This window comes from Gopherus flavomarginatus, chromosome 2 (assembly GCF_025201925.1).
Source record: "Gopherus flavomarginatus isolate rGopFla2 chromosome 2, rGopFla2.mat.asm, whole genome shotgun sequence".
In the NCBI taxonomy this organism is placed as follows: domain Eukaryota; kingdom Metazoa; phylum Chordata; order Testudines; family Testudinidae; genus Gopherus; species Gopherus flavomarginatus.
The window spans coordinates 54,205,437-54,227,414 of NC_066618.1; the positions used below are offsets into that span (position 1 = coordinate 54,205,437).

The 21,978-nt window shown below is 35.9% G+C and overlaps 1 protein-coding gene across 8 annotated transcripts in view; it reads left to right on the forward strand.

The window, feature by feature from the left end:
- The window catches only part of PHF14 (PHD finger protein 14), a 281,202-nt gene that overhangs the window by 93,047 nt on the left and 166,177 nt on the right, over window positions 1-21,978 (forward strand). For all 8 annotated transcript variants that reach the window (XR_007772412.1, XM_050938592.1, XM_050938594.1 and 5 more), the window contains one exon: window positions 3,249-3,417. Coding sequence is in view for 7 of the 8 variants with exons in the window: in XM_050938592.1 (XP_050794549.1) it covers window positions 3,249-3,417 (169 nt within the window). In the remaining variant the exon portion in view is untranslated. The remainder of the gene's footprint in view (window positions 1-3,248; window positions 3,418-21,978) is intronic.

Below are 21,978 nucleotides of genomic sequence, written 5' to 3' on the forward strand. Positions count from 1 at the left end.
GAATTTGTACTAGGACCAGTGCTATTAAACATGTTCATAAATGATCTGGAAAAAGGGGTAAAGAGTGAGGTCGCAAAGTTTGCAAATGATACAAAATTACTTAAGTTAGATCCAAAGCTGAATGCGAAGAGTAACAAATGGATCTCCCAAAACTGGGTGACTGGTCAATGAAATGGTGGACAAAAGTCAGTGTTGATGAAAAATAATGCACGTTGGAAAAAATAATCAAATGTATACATATACATATACGTATATATTTATATATACATATACGTATACATATGTAGCTGTTACCTCTCAAGAAAGAGATCTTGGAGTCATCATGGGTAGTTCTTTGAAAACGTCTACTAAATATGCAGCAGAAGTAAAAAACAAAAACAAAAAACACCACCCCCCCAAAAAACAAAAAATCAAAACTAACAGAATGTCAGGAACCATTAGGAAAGGGATAGATAAAAAGAAACAAAATATCATGATGCCACTAGATAAATCCATGGAGTGCCCACATCTAGAATATTGCGTTCAGTTCTGTTCACTCTATATCCAAAAAGATACATTAGAATAGCAAACAAAGTGATTAGGGGTATGGAACAGCTTCCTTATCATAAATCCAAAGAAATAAGTGTAATTTACCTTTGCTTGGACAAACTTCTTAATTCTTTGCTTCAACAGGCACTCTTGCGCTGTCTGGACTTACCACCTCTGTCCTGTATTCTACCTTGCCTTATCAGCCATGTTTCTGCCAAGGGAATTAAGTGCATTTAAGAGTCAATTTACTGTGCTTCTATTTTCCCGCATTGAATTTTTTCTTCGATACTTTTCAGACCATGCTTTCACTACTTTTTTGTTGAGTGACTTGCATTTTTCCTAGTTCTGACTGCAGTCGCAGTTGTGCCACCAATTCTAGAGTTAGCTCAGACGTTCTCTGTAAATTTTTGGTAAGTTACTTATGTAAAATCTCAACTACAAGAGGTTCTCTTTGGTGTTCTTGACTGATATAAAAGTTAAAAGACTCTTTTTTTTTTTTTTTTTTGGTAATTGATCTCTTTTAAATCTATCTAAGGTACTTTTTGGCCCTTGTTACCATAGCATCTGAGTGCCTGACAATCTTTAGTGTATTTATCCCCACAGTGCCCCTGTGAGGAAGAGAAATAGTAATATTACCATTTTACAAATGGGGCACTGAAACCCAGCAAGAATAAAGGTCATATAAGAAATCTATGATGGAACAAGGAATTGAACCCACATCTTTTGAGTTCCTTGCTAGTGCCTAACTGCTGGATCATTCTTTCACTCTGTCTTATAAAAATGACTTCTTTGTCTGTGCTTCTACACTCCTTGGTAATATATATGTATTACTGAAATACAGTTTATCTCATACAGTTAGCCTTTATCCAAGTAGGATTAGATCACATTTTTTCTGACTCATAAACCTATGCTCTAATAAGTAGACAGTGCTATCTGTTGGAGTGTCTTCTGGTGTGACCAGAAATGATTTGAGACTAACGCTCAGGATGTTTCCAGTTTTGGAAAACACATAAGCCAAGCCGACAAAAACATGTGTTTGCTTTATATCAGAGCAGTTTGCTTTATATTGCAGCAGCTGCTCCTGTTCTTCTGCGCCAACTACGGGAACTGTTGTAAATCACAAATTAAACAGCAACCTTTTGTCAATAGTATGTTTTAGTAAGAGTATTGCGAGTCTCTTTACATTGTGAGTCTTAATACAATGTGTGGCATATCTACTGTAATTCAGCTTTGTTGACTTAAAAAAGCACTGGTATTTGAATTAAATATATTATTGTTCAGCATTCTCTTTTCAAAACAGAATAGCACTGATGTTTTTCAGTTCCTTACATTAGTTAATAATGCCTTTGTTTGCATTGAAATTCATAGCAGCATAGCTGTTTTTGTTAATCCTATTTTAGGCTCAACTTTGTAAACATTTCCTTTCCTTATGATAAAAAAAGCATCCAGATCATTTACAGTAAATATGCCATAGTTAAATTTTGTTTTTAAACATTTGATTTTAATATTTAATTTTTTTAATGAAAATTTCATTTGACTTTTTATAATCTGGAATTGCATTGCAAAAATTCAGTTTTTTATAGGCAGCAAGTTAGCACACCTCCTTATCTTCAGACCATATAAAAATATATTTCTAGATGAATAACAAAGTACACATTTTTATTTCTTGCTGAAACAAGTTCTGCAACTTCATTTAAATTATTATAAAAGTTTGTATGTTAATTTAAAATTTAAATTTTGTTATTTAATAATTGGCATACTATTCCAGGAAATTTATAATAATTTCATTAACCAATATTTAAAATACAGTTTTTGGGAAATGTAAAAATTGCTGCTCCTGGTAGGATTTAGGTAAGATTTGCAGTAAAATGTATTGAACAGTGTATTTTAGTATAATCTAAAAGGGACTTCAAAATTAATTTGACGTCACTGATATTAACAGGTAGACCTGAAATTTGAGTCCCATATGTTAGGTTAACATCTGCATTTATGACCTAACATCTTGGTATGACTTATATTATTTTGTTCTGCATATGAGAACATATGAAGATGACTTCACTTTTTGTTAATTTCTTTCATGAAGCTTGTTAATAGCATACATTAGCAATTGCTTACTTTTGAAGTTCTGACCACAAATTTATAATGTTTTGGAAATACAACATGGGGTTTTTCATTTGAAAATTAAAAAAATTGTTAATATGCACTTTACAGGCTATACATCTTCATTTGTCTTTTAATATCTTCTAGACTTTAAAAAAATGTATCTAGTGTGAATTGAATTGTCCACCATCTTTAAAATGATCTGTTGATTGTCAGAGGAAACCCTTCTTGCTAGTCTGTCAGTAAAAAGCTACCTACAGAGAGCGAATTCCGCACAGTGTGTCATTGGCAGAGATTAGAGGCTGCAGCAGCTACAATAATGAATAGATTCAAGATCAATAGGGGTCAGATTAAAAAATGGTGAAATAGTAGTAAAAATATCTTTCCTAAATATGAGAGTGCTTCCAATGAGTCTTAGATCCCAAATAACTTAAATGACATGAATAAATAAATAAAATAGGCCATGTATCCGGCAAGAGCAGCTATTTGAATATTGGTTATTTTGAGAAAATTACCTAATATTTTTGTGGAATTGTTTTGTTTTTGTGTTGTATTTTTACCAAAATACTTTATTTCTGCTTTGTGGTTGCTGTTGTCCATATAAAATCTTTCTCTTCCAGGCAGTGCTCAGAGTGTGACCAGGCAGGCAGCAGTGACATGGAAGCAGATATTGCCATGGAAACCTTACCAGATGGGACCAAGAGATCAAGGAGGCAGATTAAAGAACCAGTGAAATTTGTTCCACAGGATGTGCCACCAGAACCAAAGAAGATTCCAATCAGAAACACGGTAAATGACAACTTAATTGTCATTGTATAGGTCATATTCATAATTATTTAGCTTAGTATCTGTAAAATTGGGACCTTTAGAGTACGATGAATTATCCCTGTATTTAAATAATGACAACCTATGACATTCTAATATGGTTGTAAAAACTGTTTTCTCCGATTATTATTTTTTGTCTCAAAAATGTGATTTACTTGACTTCTGAGGAAGTACCTAAAATAATAATGCTAGTAACCGTGTACTTCAAAGAATGGTAGATCAAGCTTTCCCTAAACTGTAGGTTGCCTAGTCAAATAAAGTAAAATTCACCACAAGTAGGTAACAGCCAGAAATTTTTATATTTTGACATATGTTCTCTGGCCTAACGGTGGTTTCTCTGAGACAATATAGAAGAAGATTACACCTTTTCTATTTCCTGTCTTGAGGGGAGACAGAGGTCTTCAGTGTCAAGGGGTGTCACTCAGGTTTATTTTATACACTTGGGTATATTTTAATTTTTTTAAAGTGAGAAATAGTCGATGTTGCATTGTACAGATTATTTTAACTTGGTTCTTCACCATACTTGGTAATAGAAGAAGTAGTGATATTTTGGTACTTGAGATAAGGTCTAAAGGATACTTTGCTAAAGTAATCAATTTGATATTACTTGCTATATTATTAAAAAGATAATAAATTGATTAATTTTACATGTGTGTGTATGTTGTGTGTGTTTATAAAAATGTGATTTTCACAGTTAGTGTAATGGATTCCTCTAACAGCCATGGCAGAGGGGATAAAAACAATAGTTTAAATTTTTTTGGTATGTCTCAAAAACATTACGTAATGTCATTATATATTTATCATTTATAATTTGAACCTGTATATGTTCCATTTTGCACAATTTTATTTATGCTTTAACATGCTTTAGACTGTGCTTTCTAGTAGTATACTTTTCAGTGCTTGTGCTCTCAACCCCTCCACCCCTGACCACCACCAAAAACAAACTAACAAAAAAAAAACCATTATTGGATGTTTTTAATAAACAGACATTTTGGTTTTTGTGTTTTTTTTTTACTGGCAAAGAAAAAAACCTTGAGGTCACTTCCTTGAAAGCAGAGCTACTATTAATCATTACTGTATTCTCTTATCATTCTCCACCATACTCCGATCCTTCAAGATTTGTTTTCCTACATGTTTCTAATTAAAGGCTTTTATTGGATTTTTCATTATAATATAATACTGCATAACAAGATTAACAGAGAACTTGAGAAAATGTCCATAAATACAGTCAAAGGTATAATTTTTTTTTCTAGAATACAGTCCTTTAGTCTCTCACCTGTCAGGTTTGGGGCAGTTTGGTGTCTGTGACCCTTAGGTTGTGTATGAACTATGATTCATCTCCCAAAAGATATACCCAAAATAGCACCCCGCCGCCCCATCTCAGACTAGCCATATCCATTGTTTTATTACATGGCTTTACTAGTTTTTCTTAAAGCAGTCTGCTTTGGAGTCCCATTATGCTTTGCTTACAAATACCACTGCTATGTTATCCAGCTAACCTTTAATGGGGTTAAGCTGTGAATTCTGATGATCGTTGGAAGTTTTTATCCATACCAGAATCTTCACATTGGGATTGTTTTTTGACCTGCAGAACCTGTTGCCAAAATTTCGAGCTCCAATCCAGGGAATGCTTCCCTTTCCTGTTCCAGCAGTTAGGAAGAACTTTAAGAATCATTCAGGACAAAGAGGCTAATTCAATTCAGCCTGTAGGAATGACAAGGCCAGGATGTGAGAGCACATGAATTAACCAAAGAGCCTCTTTGCATAGGAAGAAGAAAAGTTTCTTCAACTTGAAGGAAAGTTCCATTTCTGACTGATATGCTCTTGAAAACATCTTAATGAAATTAAATCATCTTATTTTTTAAAAATTTGACCCTAATTTTGAATGCTTTAATGTGCCAAGGCTTAAAGAATCAAGCAATGAAAGGACATAAGAGTAATGGCTCCTAATCCCAGGGAGACGTCTGAATCAGATTTTTCATTCCTCTATCCACGCTCCTTCTGGTAACTATTACAGCTGTAAATCCTGAACACCATTGTGAAAAAATTGATTATCTGAGGGAAAGATGGATTTGTGGCAAAGGCACAAGACTAAAATTGGGAGATTTTTTTGTTTAAAGCTGAGACAGATGCTCTGCCGAATCACTTAATCTTACTCTTCCTTAATTTCCTCATCTGAAAAATGTGGCTAAGCCTCATGAGGGTGAGGCTAAGTTTAATTAATGTTTGCAAAGCATTTTGGGATACTTGGTTGTTTGTTAAGGTGCATTAGGCAACTTTTAGTGCACGCCAGCAGGGTCTACACAGATCAGTTAATGCACAACTCATTAGTACTCTTTAGAAATCATACCCTCGTAGTGTGTATTGCCACACCATGTAGACAAACCCTCAGAGTATAAAAGAAAACAGAACTTGTCTGACCTGTCCTTCCCCCCCCAAGCAGTTGATGTCATCTTTGCCCTTCAAAGTGCAGAAATATGATCTTACAGCCTCTCCAATTTACCCAAAGTCTGTCTCTCTCACATTCTGTATTTTTCACAGTTATTCCTCTTCATGTAGAATCAAAGAAAGTTTGTCACTGTTGACCTTGAATGTTACTTTTATGTGAGTTTAAGAGACTGTGCTCGGTAATGCATTCAGTATCTCACGCCACATGGCCAATTTCACCATTCTGTAATCTCTTAGTTTTAAGACTTAATTGTTTCCCTTTTCCATGCTTTTGGAGATGCTGGTAATTCAGTAGTTATTCCTCCTACTCTGATTTTGCTAATCTTCAACTTTATCTCAGAGCCCTTTCAATACAGATTGTAATTTCTGATGCATGTCGACTCAATTCTTGGCCTCAGTGATTTGATCTTTAACTTCTGTCCTGTTGGATAAACCTTGAAGAAAATCCTGTGAAATGGAGACAGTTTTAAGCTGAATCTGTGAACCTGTTGTGGCAAACAGATACAAAGCATATATTTCCTTCTCCATACATTTTTAAAGTTGATTCACCAGATGTCTTGCCTATCTTGTGATGATTTTGTTGATTTTATTATGTGAATAATGGTTTCTGTGGACATAGCGCTGCTGTACATCTTAAAAAAAGAATTGTCCTTGGAACAAAGAGAATCAACTCCTACTGTCTATCTTTTCTTTTTTTAATTCATGTTAACCTATTCTAACACTCCTTTGAAGAGTGACCATGCATGAGGGAGAAAAAATATCTGGTCATGATAATTAGTTTATTACATTTAATATGTATTTAGATGTTGAAGTGGAGCTACTTCCCACTTAATTAGATATAATTATGAAACTATTGACAAATCATAAATAATGTACTTCATGACCTTCAGACCTCTACCTTTCCCATTCCCTACAGTTCGACCCCCCCACCATTCATTAAGCTCAGTTTGAAAAATTATTGAAAACCTCCCTTACCACGTGTGTAGCATGGAACCTAGAACCTGGTCTACACTAGGAAATTAGGTAGTTATAACTACATTGCTCAGGGATGTGAAAAAAACACACTCTTGAATGATGCAGCTAAACTGACCTAACCCCCAGTGTAGACAGCACTAGGTCGATGGGAGAATTTTTCTTTCAGGATTACCGATGCCTACAGGAGAAGCTGATGCAGCATTTTAAATGTAGACAAGCCCTAGGTTATGACACAAGCAGCTAGTGTGATTATAAAGGTGTTAAGCTGTGTCCCCATGAGTGTTAATGGATTTTCCATTTATGTTAAGCTAAAATCGTCGAGGTTACGCAATTGAAAAGAAGTGTCTTTTTTGCCACTTAGTGAAGTCCACAAAGTAAGTTTCACAGTGAAATTTATATGGCTACATTTCACTGTAATGATTTATCATAGTTAGTTCCTACTGTTTACCAACACTCACTTTAACTTTTCAGAACTTATATATAAGCCTAATGTTTTACAAAATCAGGCAACTGCTAAAGTATGTATGTAATAGTTAAAACAACATTTCAGGCAGGGGCTGGCTTTTTGTTTTGTGTTTGTACAGTGCGCAGTACAATGATGTCTTGACCCATGATTGATTGGGCCCTCTAAGCATTACAGTATAAATAGTGGTGATGTTGAATTAGCTGTTACTAAGGGCAAGATGGCAGTATATGTAACATAAAGAAGATAATAATATAAAGCACTTGTTAATTATCAACTTAAAAAAAAACCTTATTAACTGTGTGACATAAATAATGTGCATTTATAGGAAGGTAAGAATACAGGAATTACTATACCCGATTAGACCATTGATATCTAGAGCAGAAACCTGTCCCTGAGAGTGACCAGTAACCAAGACCCTACATTTTTGTTTTTATTTTTTTTTAATTTCCCAAGAAATATACAAACTTAAAAAAGGTGAAAATTAGTGCAAGAAAATTAACGTCACAGTTTTCTGGGTAAATATCAGGGTTAATATATGGAAGACAAAAGAAAAGGAACAAATTGAGAAAAATAAGACTTCTTCTGGATCCTGGTCCCTGCTCCAAAAGGAGAGATGGCAGCTTGGTAATGTGGGCGGCCAAGGTAACTGAGCTGCCATCTTCTTTCTGGAGTATGCCCACAAGAAGTGGAGGAGGTAGTGTGAAGAAATTGCACGCTCGCCTCCTTCATCTCTTCAACTTCCAGGCCGATTTCAGGCCCATTCTGAAAGAAGAGATGGTGGTTAAGTTGATGCCCAGGTTAGTGAGCTGGGAACAGAGAGCTGGGTCTGGGGGGTTTTGGCACTTTTTAAATTTTTTTTAAGGACTGAAGCCCTGATGTAGACATATACATCTGTAAGTATCTTCCAGTACGTTGTCTTATTTTAACAGACAGCCTTATATTTACACTTAGACTAATTCCTTAACATAAACACATCTACCTAATGTAAAGTACTGGATTTTTCTTAACTTGATCAGTATTTTCATATATTTGAGCAGTCTGAAATTCAGGTCAAAATGAGTGAAAAACTGAATAATAGCTTTTTGTACAAGCCAGGAATTTTACAGTAAAAATGGGTGAAAAGCAACACAGGAGGGTCTTACCAGTAAAACATACTTCACTCCATAGTAAAAAAAAAGATATTATGTGCCATAATAGATGTTTCATCCTGCCAGTGGTTGTCTCATGCCCTGACGCATGAGAGTTATGTTATAATTTTTTCTTGAATTATGCAACCTATCTAATGTAATCGTGGATGTTTGCTTATCTAGGTCTCCTTTTTCTAATCTTTCTGAGCTTCTACATTCAATGGTGCTTTGGACCAGTGAGTTCTGTAGGTTAATTATTAACATTTTTTTAGGAGAAAAGGTGTTTTCTTTTATCCATTTTAACTGCTGCCTTTCAATTTCTGATTCCTTTTGTTCTTGCATTATGCGAGAAGCTAAATAGGGACATTTTGTATGTTTCCTCTTATTCATCATCTCTCTAAACATTCTTTTCAGTTTCTCCTCAAGCCTTTAACCATTTTCATCCTTATATCTGGACTGAGACTATCTAAGCTCCCTAAGCAGAAGTTAAACTGTGAATGAGGTGCTCTGTTGGCCCTATTCTGGATCAGCGTGTACGAAAGGTAGATTCACAATCCATTACTGACCTGGTGGGAATTCTGAGCAATACACTTATCTTAGAGCAGTAGTGCCCAAACTTTTCCTGTCACGGCACCCCTTACCAGTAATGGAATCTTTCCACACCCCTACTCCTTTACTGCACAATTGGCTCAGCAGAGGAGCTTGGGCTGAAGACCAAGCTGGGGGCAGAACTGGGGATGGGAGTGGAGTGGAGCTGGGTTGGGGCCAGGCTGGGAGTGGAGCTGTGGCTGAGGCTGGGAGCAGAGTGGAGCTGGGGATGGAGCGGAGCTGCAGCTGGGGCCAGAACTGGGCTGGGAGCAGAGCAGGCGGTGGAGTGGAACTGTGGCTAGGGGCGGAGCGGGGCTGGGTGGCGCTCCCTCCCTCTGCCCACTGTGGGGGCTGGCCCAGGCCCTGCTGCACTCCCCCATGATCATTCCTCACTCTGCCCCCAGCCCAGTTCTGCCCTGATATCATCTAGCCCTCTAGTCCACAGTTTCGGGACCAGTGGCTTAGAGTATTGGGTGTAAAGGTGGGAGGCAGAGAACGTTTAATAGCAATTCCTTTTTCAGTTAGTATATTTGTTTAGTTATTCAGAACGTATTCCAATCTAGTCTTATGTCAGAGCAATGATGCTCAGAGTGATGATGGTTGGGGTGGGAACAGAAATGTGCCAATACTTACAACTCCATTTGTAAGGGATACTAAGGACTTCCTTTCCACCTGGAATTGGGAATTATGAGAAGTGAAGTGGGGAGATGGAAGCAGTCAGTGTTACAGCAACATCTTTTTATATCAGGATCATATTTCTCTCTCTTACAGTTGGTTGCCTCCTTCTATTCCAATGCTGTTTAAAATGTTTGGATTTTTATTTGATAGTGCTTTTTAAAGTATTGTGTGTAGACACTTGATCAGATATAAAGAATTAGCCTGTTCAGAACCTCGATTCACATTGTCTCTATTTTCAGAATATTTTGTAGGATATTTGAATAAAGAAATTCACATGATTAAGTAGAAATGAGGAGGTAGGGAGTAAATTCTGCCATTCAGGTTGTTACTATGCAGAGGGTACAGCTTATTAAGATTTAAAATAAGATTAAAATTAACACTGCTGCATGGAATTTTTGTACCTACTGGTGTTACAAGCAGCAACTCATATTGCTGTAACTAAAAACAAAGAGTTTTTCCTCCATTTTTATCAATTTACATTGTACATTTTGACAGTTGTTTCACTGTTCCCCTTGCACAATCAGACATTTTGGCTTGCTGTCAGCATGAGTCTACCACACAGGAGTGGGGACAGAAAAATACAGGAACATTTAATGGTAAAGCCACAGAAAATGAGGAGGATCCAAGGGCAGGTGTAGTGCTTGAAACTACTTGTAAGTCATCTTGAAGCCTAGTCCTGCAAACGCATGTATGAGTAACCATTGAGCTCAACAGAACTTCTCAGTACCCTGATTTAGGAGAGCCTCCCTATTCAGGAAGAGCATGTAAGCATATGCTTAACAGCCTTCTTGAATAAGGATAATTTAAGCACATATTTCAATTCTTCCCTGAATCAGGGCCAGAATAAATAAAGGAGTATAAGTGTTCAGCAGATCAGCCCTCAGTTTGCAAACTGCTGCAGAAAGGACTGTATGTGAACAAAGAAATTAACTTATTGCTGATGCTTCCACAATTCAAATAATTTTAAAAAACCTTTTAAATTAACGCTGTTTAGAATTTTACAAAGTTGATTCACGTTATAAAACTAAGAAATGGAAAATATAATCTCCACAAACCACGTGATCTCTACATTTAGTTGCACCTAATGTTAATCTTCATTAGAAAAAAACAATAATTTAAAGTAAAGTTTATATATAGCTGAACAATTTAAATGGAAGAAGTATGAGAATTGATGATGTATTTCCTCTAGCCATATTAGTGATCTGCTTATTCTTGTAACGCATATACATCTCAGAATTTTTGCACAGGGAACTTCCATAAGAAATGTTAGAAATATTTACTATATAATGTATATAATTCTGTATATTTTGTTTATAGAAATCTGTATGAAGACAAATGACTAGTGCTTTACAGTCTTCTTATATAAATTAAATGGGCTGGATCCTAATTATCTGCTTAACTGTATATGCTCTTGTTATTGAGATCATTTATTAGTGAGATGTCACCCAATTTGGAAAAAAAACAAAACAACAAACTTTAAATGTCAAGTTGCTTTGCTCTCTTCAAATAAAAAAGAGCAAATAAGATGATCTATTTTTTTTTCTGAGCCAATTGGTCTGTCTCACTAATCTAGTTTATTGTCAGACTGTTCAGTAAAATAGGTCTGTTCAGTAAAATAATTGCATTAAAATCTGTCCTGACTTTACTGGGGAATAAACTTTCTTAAATATAATTTGTTTGCATAATCTGAATAGCGGTAAAGTGTATTAGTGAATTAAGGTTAGATATAATAATCACTTTCCTTTAGACTCTCACAAAATATTATTTGCCTACCATATATGATAATTATCTGGAAGTGTAAAGGTTAGAAGGAAAAAAACTTTGTTTACTTAAAGTAATACAATACCATCTGCAGTCATATCTTCTAAAGCAGTGACTTTACATGATGAGATTCAGGACTTCTGGAGACTTCTAGAGAAAATCCACGTGTAGGAAGTGGCTTCCTTGTCAGTCAGTGTATCTCTTAATGTTGTTCAGGAATATTGTGCTGCTGGACATATTGTCCTGCAGTGAACTCTCTGTGCAGACGCTTGCATCCACATAAGCTCAATGCAGGTTCAGAACTTCAATCATGAGCATATTTTTCCAGCCAAGCACTGTTTTAATGCATTTGACTGGAAAGAAAATATCCATCCAGTATTATAGTGGAGGGAAAAGTGTTGTGTAACATCATTTTGAGAAGCGACTCATTTGTTCCATGATTTAAACAAAAGTGACCTTTTACCATCAAAATTATATTGCACTAACTACACAATTATATACAAATTGTGTAATTCCATTGCATAAAATTCCAGTGAAAATACTGTATTTTTTTTAATAAAGTAAATTATTTTTATTTGTTGGAGTGTTGCTGTGTGTATTGTTCAGATCATAGGGGAGAAAAGGTCCTTGCTTCTAGAGGCTTTCACTCTAAATAAATCAGTTAAAAAAATTACACACACAAAGCACTTGCATTATAGGTGGTATTCATCATGGGAAGCTTTTGTGTGCATTGTTTTTAATTTACAAATAAATACTATTTCTTAGAGTGAATTAATATTGTTCATTTCTGTTCAGAGTATGGAAGAAAGATAGTAGTGGAGAGAATGGTTTTCTGTTCAGGTTACTAAGATAAACATGATTGTTATCTTGACTCTAGTTGTATTTAACGGAAGCTTTTCTACCCAATTTCTTTCCACTTACCCATTGTGTGATTTAATTATGAGATGTCATAGATATTATTTCTGAATAGATGATGACTAGAGAAGGGACCACTAAAATAAAGCTCCTTTTGAATATACGCTTCAGTGTTCCATGAAGCATTATAACAAATAATTATAAAACATTCTAATCTGTATTTGTCAATTCTGTGTGATAAAACAAAAAATCTGGCCATCTGAAACTATTCAGAATAATTGGTCATTTAATTTAAATATGACTTTTCAAAATGAGCATCTTAAAGTCCTTTAGTAATAACTCTTCCTATTTTTTTGGACATTCTGCTTAATACTTAGCTATCCAACATTTAACAGCACAACTCCAAGCAAAATAATCAGCAGTATTTCAAAACTCAAAAGCATAGAAAGAACTTCATAAAATGAAATGTTCTTATCCAGCTCTGAATGTAAAATTACGTAAATGATCGTACAATATGTTATTAATAAAAAGATAACTATAAAATCATGGAAATGTAGGACTAGAAGGGACCTTGATAGGTCATCTAGATAGTCCCTGTAGTGAGGCAGGGCTAAGTATTATCTAGAGACAGTCTCTGACATGTGTTTGTCAAATCTATCCTTAAAAATCTCCAGTGACAGAGATTCCACACCTCCCTTTGTAATTTGTTCCAGTGCTTAACTACCCTTATAGTTAGTGAATTTTTCCTAACATCTAACCTAAATCTTCCTTTCTGCAATTTCAGCCTATTACTACTTGTCCTATTCTCAGTGGATATGGAGAACAATTTATCATTCTCCTATTTATAACAATCTTTTACATACTTGAAGACTGTTATCATTTCCCCCCTCAGTCCTCTTTCCTCCAGACTAAACAAACTTAATTTTTTCAATCTTTCCTCAAAGGCTATGTTTTCTAGACCTTTAATCATTTTTGTCACTCCAGTTTGTCCACATCTTTCCCAAAGCGTGGTGCCCAGAATTGGGCACAGTACTCCGGCTGAGGCCTTATTAGTGCAGAGTAGGGTGGAAGAATTATGTCTTGTGTCTTGCTTACAACACTCGTGCCGATACATCCCAGAATTATGTTTGCTTTTTTTGCAACTGTTACATTGTTCACTCATATTTACTTTGTGATTCTCAATCAGTTTCTCCCTCTTCGTCAGATTCAAATCTTGAAGAAACTCTCCCCTAGTTGCTTTCTGTATCTTCTGTAATAAAAAGTTCTCTGTGCATTCCAAAAACTTGTTGGATAATCTGTACTCTGCTGCATTATTTCCCCAACAGATATCTGGATAGTTGAAGTCCCCCATCACCACCAAGTCCTGTGCTATGGATGATTTTTGTTAGTTATTTTTTAAAAAAAGCCTCATCTACCTATTCTTCCTTGTTAGGTAGTCTTAACGTAGACCCATGGCATCATCCTTGCTTTTTACCCCTTTTATCTTTACCTAGAGACTTTCAGCAGGTTTGCCTCATATGTCAGCCAGTCCAGTAACTGAGTGAGCCTGTGCTGCTTTGTAGATACCAGACTTCGGTTTGGCCTGAGCTTTTGCTACACTAGGCTAAGGGGGAGAGTATGTTAAGATGAAGGAGATATGGCTCTTTTGCAGTGCCTTATGGTAGCGGAGTGTATTAAAAGAGGATAAAATGGTGATCTTTAAAATGTCGTCTTTTCAGTTTCAAAATGGGCACAAGCATGAAGAAATCTAAGTGTGCAAAAAAAAAAAAAGAACAAAGAAGATGTTCAGGTAGTGAAATTTGTAAATAAGTGTAAGTGTATAGAATACATTATATGAAAAATCATTAATCTGCTGTGGCAAATTTCCATAAATAGGCTATTCACTTACCAGTTACTGGAAACCACTTTTCTCTTCCAGTTTTAATTTTCCTCTTTCTGCCTCTGTCTTTCGAGAACTGGAATTTTTTGAGAAGATTCCTTGTTTCAAAAATTCCTAGTAGTCTTCAATAAGATGTAAAAACCTGTTCTCTCAGAATTCCCACCTTCTTTATATGCAAATATTTGTTACCATCTTGATTGGTATAAGTATCTAAATCTGACAGTTTAGGGCAAAGTGTTAATCCTATGAATTACTAAAATCCCATTTGGACATTGCTGAAAAGTTGACTTCTTATACTATGCACGCAAATCAAGGAACTCCAAAACATGTCACTAGAGTTTCAAAAATGACAAACCTGAGGTATTAGAATCCTCTGGTATAGTTTCACCAAAGAAAAAGATACTAAAAATTGTATAACAAAGTTCTGGCAAACAAAAACATTTTGTAATTAACTCTTTACATTAAATTTCTATGATAAATATGTTGCATGTTTTCTGTTGTATGAGAAACAGTAACATGTGTAATGCACTAAGTGCACTGGTTATAAACAAATTCACACAGATAGTACTCCTCTGTAATGGCATAGTGACAGAAGTATTGCAAAATTCACTTCTACATAAAGCCAAAATTTTCAAGAGAATGACAACCAAACAAATCCTGGGGGGCTATAATTCTCTGTAATTATGCTTGTTTGTCTTTTTAATCATTTTTTGATTTACTGGCATTTCTTTTTGTTTAGCACTTCCCTTTTTATTACTGCCTATTTTCTGGAAAATGAAAGAATTATTTTGGAGAAATATATTGGGTAGTTCTGAATTGCACATGGTTATATATGTTTTGTTCAACAGCAAAGTGGCAGACATTTTATTTATATTGAGCAAGTATGCCACCTAGTGTCTGCATTGATGTTTTTACCTTCACTCAAAATATTTTAATTCTTGTGTGATACCATCTGTAGAATACCTATTTTCCATTTTTAGACAGAATTAAATCAAAGATAATTTTTCTCTTAACTAGGGCTTTTAAGTTGATCTCATGATTACAACTGTTTCTCAGTGACAATATGCAATTACAGAATTGAATACATATTAAGGAATCTCTGGAATTATGAGTGAAGAATTGCTATATTAGTGCTAAAATGTGAAGCAAAACACGTCAGATTCAAGCTTACCAGGAAAAAGCATACCAGTTATGTTCACTGCACAATGTCTTCTTGATTGTATTTACTCTAATCTTGAGCCCTTTCTTGGAAACTGGGATTATTCTTCTCCATGGTCTCTTTATAAATACCCTCCAATAAAAATGTTGCTAAAATTATTTGATCGTGTAATGTAAACCATTCTTCTATGTGAAAGTGAACTCTTGGACCAGCTTAAATAACTGATTAAACCCCCAAAGCAAAACCATACACCTGTAGTTTTGCAAACCAATACTGTTTGCACACAGGAATACAAGCAATTATGTCTACAGAGTAGTACTGCCTGGATTTCCACTGCTGATCACCAGACAGAAAAGAATACATAGCTTGTGGTGCCATCTCAATCAAATCAGCATACTTGCCAAGCACCAGAGAATCAAAAAAATGAAAAATACTTCAAGATGCAAAACCAGAACTCAGGGCCATAGAAAGGGCCCAGGGCGCCAACCCCATTGTCTTGCCCCTGTCCCCTTCCAGCTCAGCATGGTAGAGGGAGCCACGCATCAGGGGGCAACCATCTTCCCCCCAGCAGTGGCAGCACAGCCCCCTTTGGGCACAAAATATGTCAGCTGAGGTCCTTCCTTCCCCCTCTTGAGGGCGGGGATGGCAGCAGTAGGCCCGTTATTTTAGACACCATAAACGACTAATTCGTGGAGTAGCTAGTCCTGGAACCCTCAAGGGGAGAGGCAGTTCTTCATCTAGTCCAAAGCACAGAGCCAAGAGGTAAATATAGCTGAACCGCTTGATAATAGCAACCCTAATGTAATTAAATTTCACATCACTGCAGAAAGGGAAAACCACAGAAGTACATCCCTGATGCATTTAACTTCCAAAATAAGGAAGCTAGTTAAATGGAAGTTAAAAGGAACAGTCTTAAAACAACTGTAAAATGCCTACAAGCTGCGTGGAAACTCTTTAAAAACACATAATACAGGCTCAAACTAAATGTATACTCCAAATTAAAAAAACAGTAAGAGGACCAAATAAACGCACCATGGCTAAACGTCAAAGTAAAAGAGATGAGTAGAAGCAAAAAGGCATCCTTAAAAAATTGTAGGTCAAATCCTCATGAGGAAAATAGGAGCATAATCTCTGGCAAATCAGATGTAAAAGTATAATTAAATAGGCCAAAGAAGACTTTAAAGCACAACTAATGAAAAAAAACTAACAGCAAAATTGTTCTTAAGTACATCAGAAGCGGGAAACCTTCCAAACAATCAGTGGAGCCACTGAACAATTGAGGTGTTAAAGGAGCACTCAGAGAAGGGCTGCTGCAGTGAAGCTAAATGAAATCTTTGCTTCTGTCTTTGCTGCAGAGGATGTGAGAGCCATTCTCATACCTGAGCATTCTCATTAGGTGACAAATTAGAGGAACTGGCCCAGATTGAGATGTCAGTAGAAGAGGTTTTGGAACAAATTGATAGATTTAAACAGTAATATGTCACCATACTAACTGTGGTATATAACCTATTGCTTTAATCAGCCTCTGTATTACCAGCTGACTGGGAGATAGCTAATGTAACACCCATTTTTAAAAGAGGCTCCAGAGGCAATCCTGCCAATTACAGGCTGGGAAGCCTCACTTCAGTACCAGGCAAATTGATTGAAACTATAGTAAAGAATGGAATTATCAGACACATAGATGAACATCATATGTTGGAAGAATCAACACAGTTTTTGTAAAGGGAACACGTCTCACCAATATATTAGAATTCTTTGAAGATGTCAAGAAACATGTGGACAAGGTGATCCAGTGGATAAAGTGTATTTGGACTTTTAGAAAGTATTTGATAACTCTCACCAAAGGCTCTTAAGCAGAGTATGCAGTCATAGGGTAAGAAGGAAGGTCCTCTCATTGAACAGTAACTGGTTAAAAGACAGAAAACAAAGGTTGGGAATAAATGGTCAACATGTATGAGAGAGAGGTAAATAGTGGGCTCCTCCCAAGAATGTTGGGAACCATTAAGAAAGGGATAGATAACATGACAGAAAATATTATAAGGTCACTATATAAATCCATAGTATGCCTATCCCTTGAATACTGCATGAAGTTCTGATCATCCCATCTCAAAAACAAAACAAAACAAAAAAAAAGCGGGGGGGGGGGGGGGAGAAATTGGAAAAGTACAGAGAAGGGCAAGAAAAATGATTAGGAATATGGAACAACTTCCATCTGTGGAGAGATTAGAAAGACTGGACTGTTTAGCTTCTAAAGGAGATGTCTAATAGGGGCGGAGGTATGATAGAAATATATAAAATCATGAATGATGTCGAGAAGGTAAAGAGGGAAGTGTTATTTAGCCCCTTCACATGACACAGTAACCACGGGTTGTGGATGAATTTAATAGGCAAGAGGTTTAAAACAAAGAAAAGGAAGTACTTCTTCACCCAATGCTCAGTCAGCCTGTGGAACTCATTGCCAGGGGATGTTGTGAAGGCCAAATGTATAATTGGGTTAAAAATAAAAAGTCCATGAATGGCTATTAGGCAGGATGGTTAGGGGCATAGCCCCATGCTCTGGGTGTCCCTAAGCTTCTAACTGCCAGAATCTGGAAGTGGACAACAGGGGATAACTCACAATACTTGTCCTGTTCTGTTCATTCCCTCTGAAACATTTGGCACCTGCCACTGTTGGAAGACAGGATACTGGGCTAGATGGACCATTGGTCTGACCCAGTTACTCACTTCTTATCTCAAATATTGTCTTTTTATCTATGGCAGTCTTCCTAACTCCTTAATATTTTAAATAGTATGACTAATATTTTCTCATTCCAGGAAGTGGAGCCATTTTACTCCTCTATCTCATCACCTTCTTTAGCATCCTCTCCTTTTCTAAAACCAATTCATAAATGCCCTCCTGGGTTTCAGAACTCTCCCTGGATGTGATACATCCTGTATGACTGACTTCATTCATTTCTTTCCCTGCCTACTTATTCCACTACTACAGTCTAGGACTTCCCTCTGTTTTCATCCCCTGTCAAATGTTTTGACAGGATAGAGAAAAAATATTTGCACACCTAATTTTATCTGGAGAACTGTCCCTGCCTCCCCTGTCTTTTCTTTAAGAGATCTCCCTTTAAATCATGTCTTAAACATGTTAATTTGTTTTACTGTTTCTTTTACAAGTTTCAGCTAAGATTGCTATAAATGAAAGAGGTTAACGAGAAAAAATTTCTCTATTTTCAGTGCCTTTACTTTGCAAATTTGACAGCAAAAGTCTGTTCACCAATTCTCCTGTGTAGCTAGCCATTTTCCTGTTTTGTGTGAATTTTTCATAATGAGGAGATAACATTTTTTTTAAATAGGGATACATGATTACAAAAGAACAAAAAGTGGCAGAGAGACTCAGAGGCAGGTGTATTAACAATTTTTTTTTTTTTTGTAGCTGACTTGATTTCAAGTTGAGTGTCCCCTTTAAATCTCTTTAGATTATGTTTACCCAGAGAGTTAGTGTTTTGGGACTTAGTGTGCATTAAGGTCACTCTATAACAAATAAAATGTATTCAACTATTTTTTAAATTCCATACCGTTGGAACACTTTTTCTATTTACTTTTTAGGGGCTTTGCTTTTTGTAAGATGATGTCACTTTACTGAACAATTGAGCTCTTCTATTTATTAAACGCCATATTTTTGAAGTTTAAAACTTGGACATGCTAATTTGCTCTTGACAGAAGCTTGGCATGTAACATGCTTGACACACACTTAAATGTGTGAAAAATAAACACTAGCAAGACATTTGGATATGAAAATTACTAATCATACTTGTGAAGGAATAGCATTTTATGGACTTTTATTTAGGAGTATAATTATTTTATATATTATTTACTTATAATAGTGCCCAGAATGTGCTAGGTGCTTTCCAAACATGTGAAGATGATCTGTGCTCCTAGGAGCACACATTGTAAGAAGAAACAAGTAGGCGGAGTTGAGGGAAAGAAGATGAAGCTATTTATATACGTTACCTTGATTCATATAAGCAGCACAGCAAAAGTTGGTCCTTAAGAGGGAGTTTAATGCAGAAAGGATAGAGGCCTTGCAGGTGAATTCAGGAAGTTCATACCATGCATAGGGGGACTGCATAAAAGAAGGCATGAAGGTTGATTGCATGAGAATCTGACAATGGGTAGGTGAGGTTGATGAACCAGAGAGTTTGGGGCCAGCACAAAGTTTGACAAGGATAAGTAAGAAGGGGAAGAGTTATGTAGAGTTTTGGAAGATGGTGACAAGAAGCTTAAATTTGCAACAATATTAGATGGGAAGCCAAAGGAGGGATCAAGAAAGATGAGCTTAACAGTAGGATTTTATATGGACTGAAGGATTGGGGGAGGAAATATGTATGTATTTATGAGGCCAGAGAGGAGTATGTTGCTGTAATCAAGGAAGGATAAAATGAGGGCCTGAGCAAGAGATTTGGTTATCGGGAATAGAGAGAAAAGGACTGATCTTGGAAATGCTGAAGAAGCAGCAGGAGGAGGATTGGAAATGGCCTGGATTTTTAGTTTACTGTATTGTATTAACTCATAATTTTCAATGATTTTTTTTTTATTTCAAACATATGGAAGTTTGTTAACATCAGAGACTTTCCTTTAAAGAAGCCAGATAATTAGACTGAATATTAGCAGTGCATCCTTAATTCATTTAATTGTGCCAAGTTATCATAGAGCAGTGATTCTCAGACCTCAGTGGTTCAGGAGCCAAATTAGCAATCAACTTTACCCAAAAGAGATACAGTAGTGTGAATTTATTGTTTCATTTACTATAGTACTATCTATTCATATTTAAACAGTACAATAGGGGAAATGGTTGTATATTCTCACAGCAAATAAGTTAATAACTTAGTGCAAGCTGATAACATAATTAGTTAATAACATAGTAAAAGCATCCTGACTGGTTAATAATTAATTCACACAGTGTTTTAATATCGTGTGCTGCAAAGAGCAGCAAGAGACACATTAGAGAGCCATTTGTGGCTCACGAGCTTCAGTCTGAGTATCCCTGTCATGGAGCATAAGGTACAAAAAATCACGTACTTTGTTACTGAAGTAGAACGATGATGTTGTTAGTACTACTACTACTACTACTACAAGAATAGAGAAGACTTCAGCATTTGCCTTCTCACGACATTGTTCTGTTTCCACAGCAGTAGACAGTTCCATCTAAATCCAAATAGTTTTATCTGAAAAGTAATCTGAACATTGCCAGTTTCAGTGTCCCTCTAATTACATTTAGTTTTTGGTGGGAAAAGAGGTTCTTTCAGATGAGACCTTAAAAATCAAGGATCTGTCTGTTCTGCATGGACATTTAAAGCTCACTTTCATTTTCTATCATAGCTGAGTTTTGCCCTGTCATAAATAGTGAAATTCCTGTTTGCAACTCTGTTGTCAAATGTGTTGTGCTTGTTGATCACCTGGTTCCATCCTCATTCCTGAACATGGCTTTTTTTAGGTCCTGAAGTGACTCCTGTGTTATGGAGATCTGTCTAAAGGTTTGAAAAGCATTTTGTGAATTTCTGTGATGAGAGGCAGTATATCATTATGGAGGGAGGGATAGCTCAGTGGTTTGAGCATTGGCCTGCTAAACCCAGGGTTGTGAGTTCAGTCCTTGAGGGGGCCACTTAGGGATCTGGGGCAAAAATCAATTTTATTTTTGTTATTAGGGCAAACTTTTCCTCTTTTAATGTAGATTTTTTGAATCTGTGTCCTTAGCTGTACTGTGTGTGTGCAAACCATGATTGTATGTATGTCGATAATGTATAATTGTATTCAGAACAGATATTGTCCTGTATGTTAATTTAACATGCTGATGATATTCGAACTGACATTCAGTCTCTCTTTTTGCTTATTTAAAACTCATCAGCACGATTTTTCTTCCACTATTTAGATGTTAGCCCTTGGGACAGTGTTTCATCACCTGGCACTTCTTAATAGAATATCTTTTTAATTAAAATAAAAATCATGCATTATATTTTAATTAAAACTTGCATCATAAAATGTTTATCCATTGCCCTTTTAGTTCATCCCACATTGCCTTTGGGAATATCTGCTAATAAAATAGGGCAATTAAAAAACTTACATTTTTTCTTAATTAAAAAAATATGGTGTCTGGTCCTCTGACACCTCACCTAAATGGAGGTTGTGTCCCTATTTCAAAAGAGTGGTTCTTTTTTGTTTTTAAGAACTCTATTTGAAGAAGAAATAGTATGATATAGAAAGTAATATTTTACTTGTAAAACAAATGTGAGTGAAGTCATAGATATGTCTTGCTACAGTCATGCTACTTTGTGCTAAGATTCTGTGACATTTTCCAAGCCAATCAAGACTGGGCAAGGTCAGTGCTTGATTGGGACAAAAAGTGTCTCTGTGTGGATGGTGATTGTTGGCAATTAACATTGGGTAATGGCTTTTGTAGATTTTCCAGTAAAGTTCTTATCAGTGAAAATTCATTTGAAACAAAGGTGATTTAAAATTTCAGTGTTCTAAAGATACATGTACTGTTAAAAGTTTAATATTTCAGGTATAAATGCCCCAAAGGCTTATTTTAGTGTTGGTT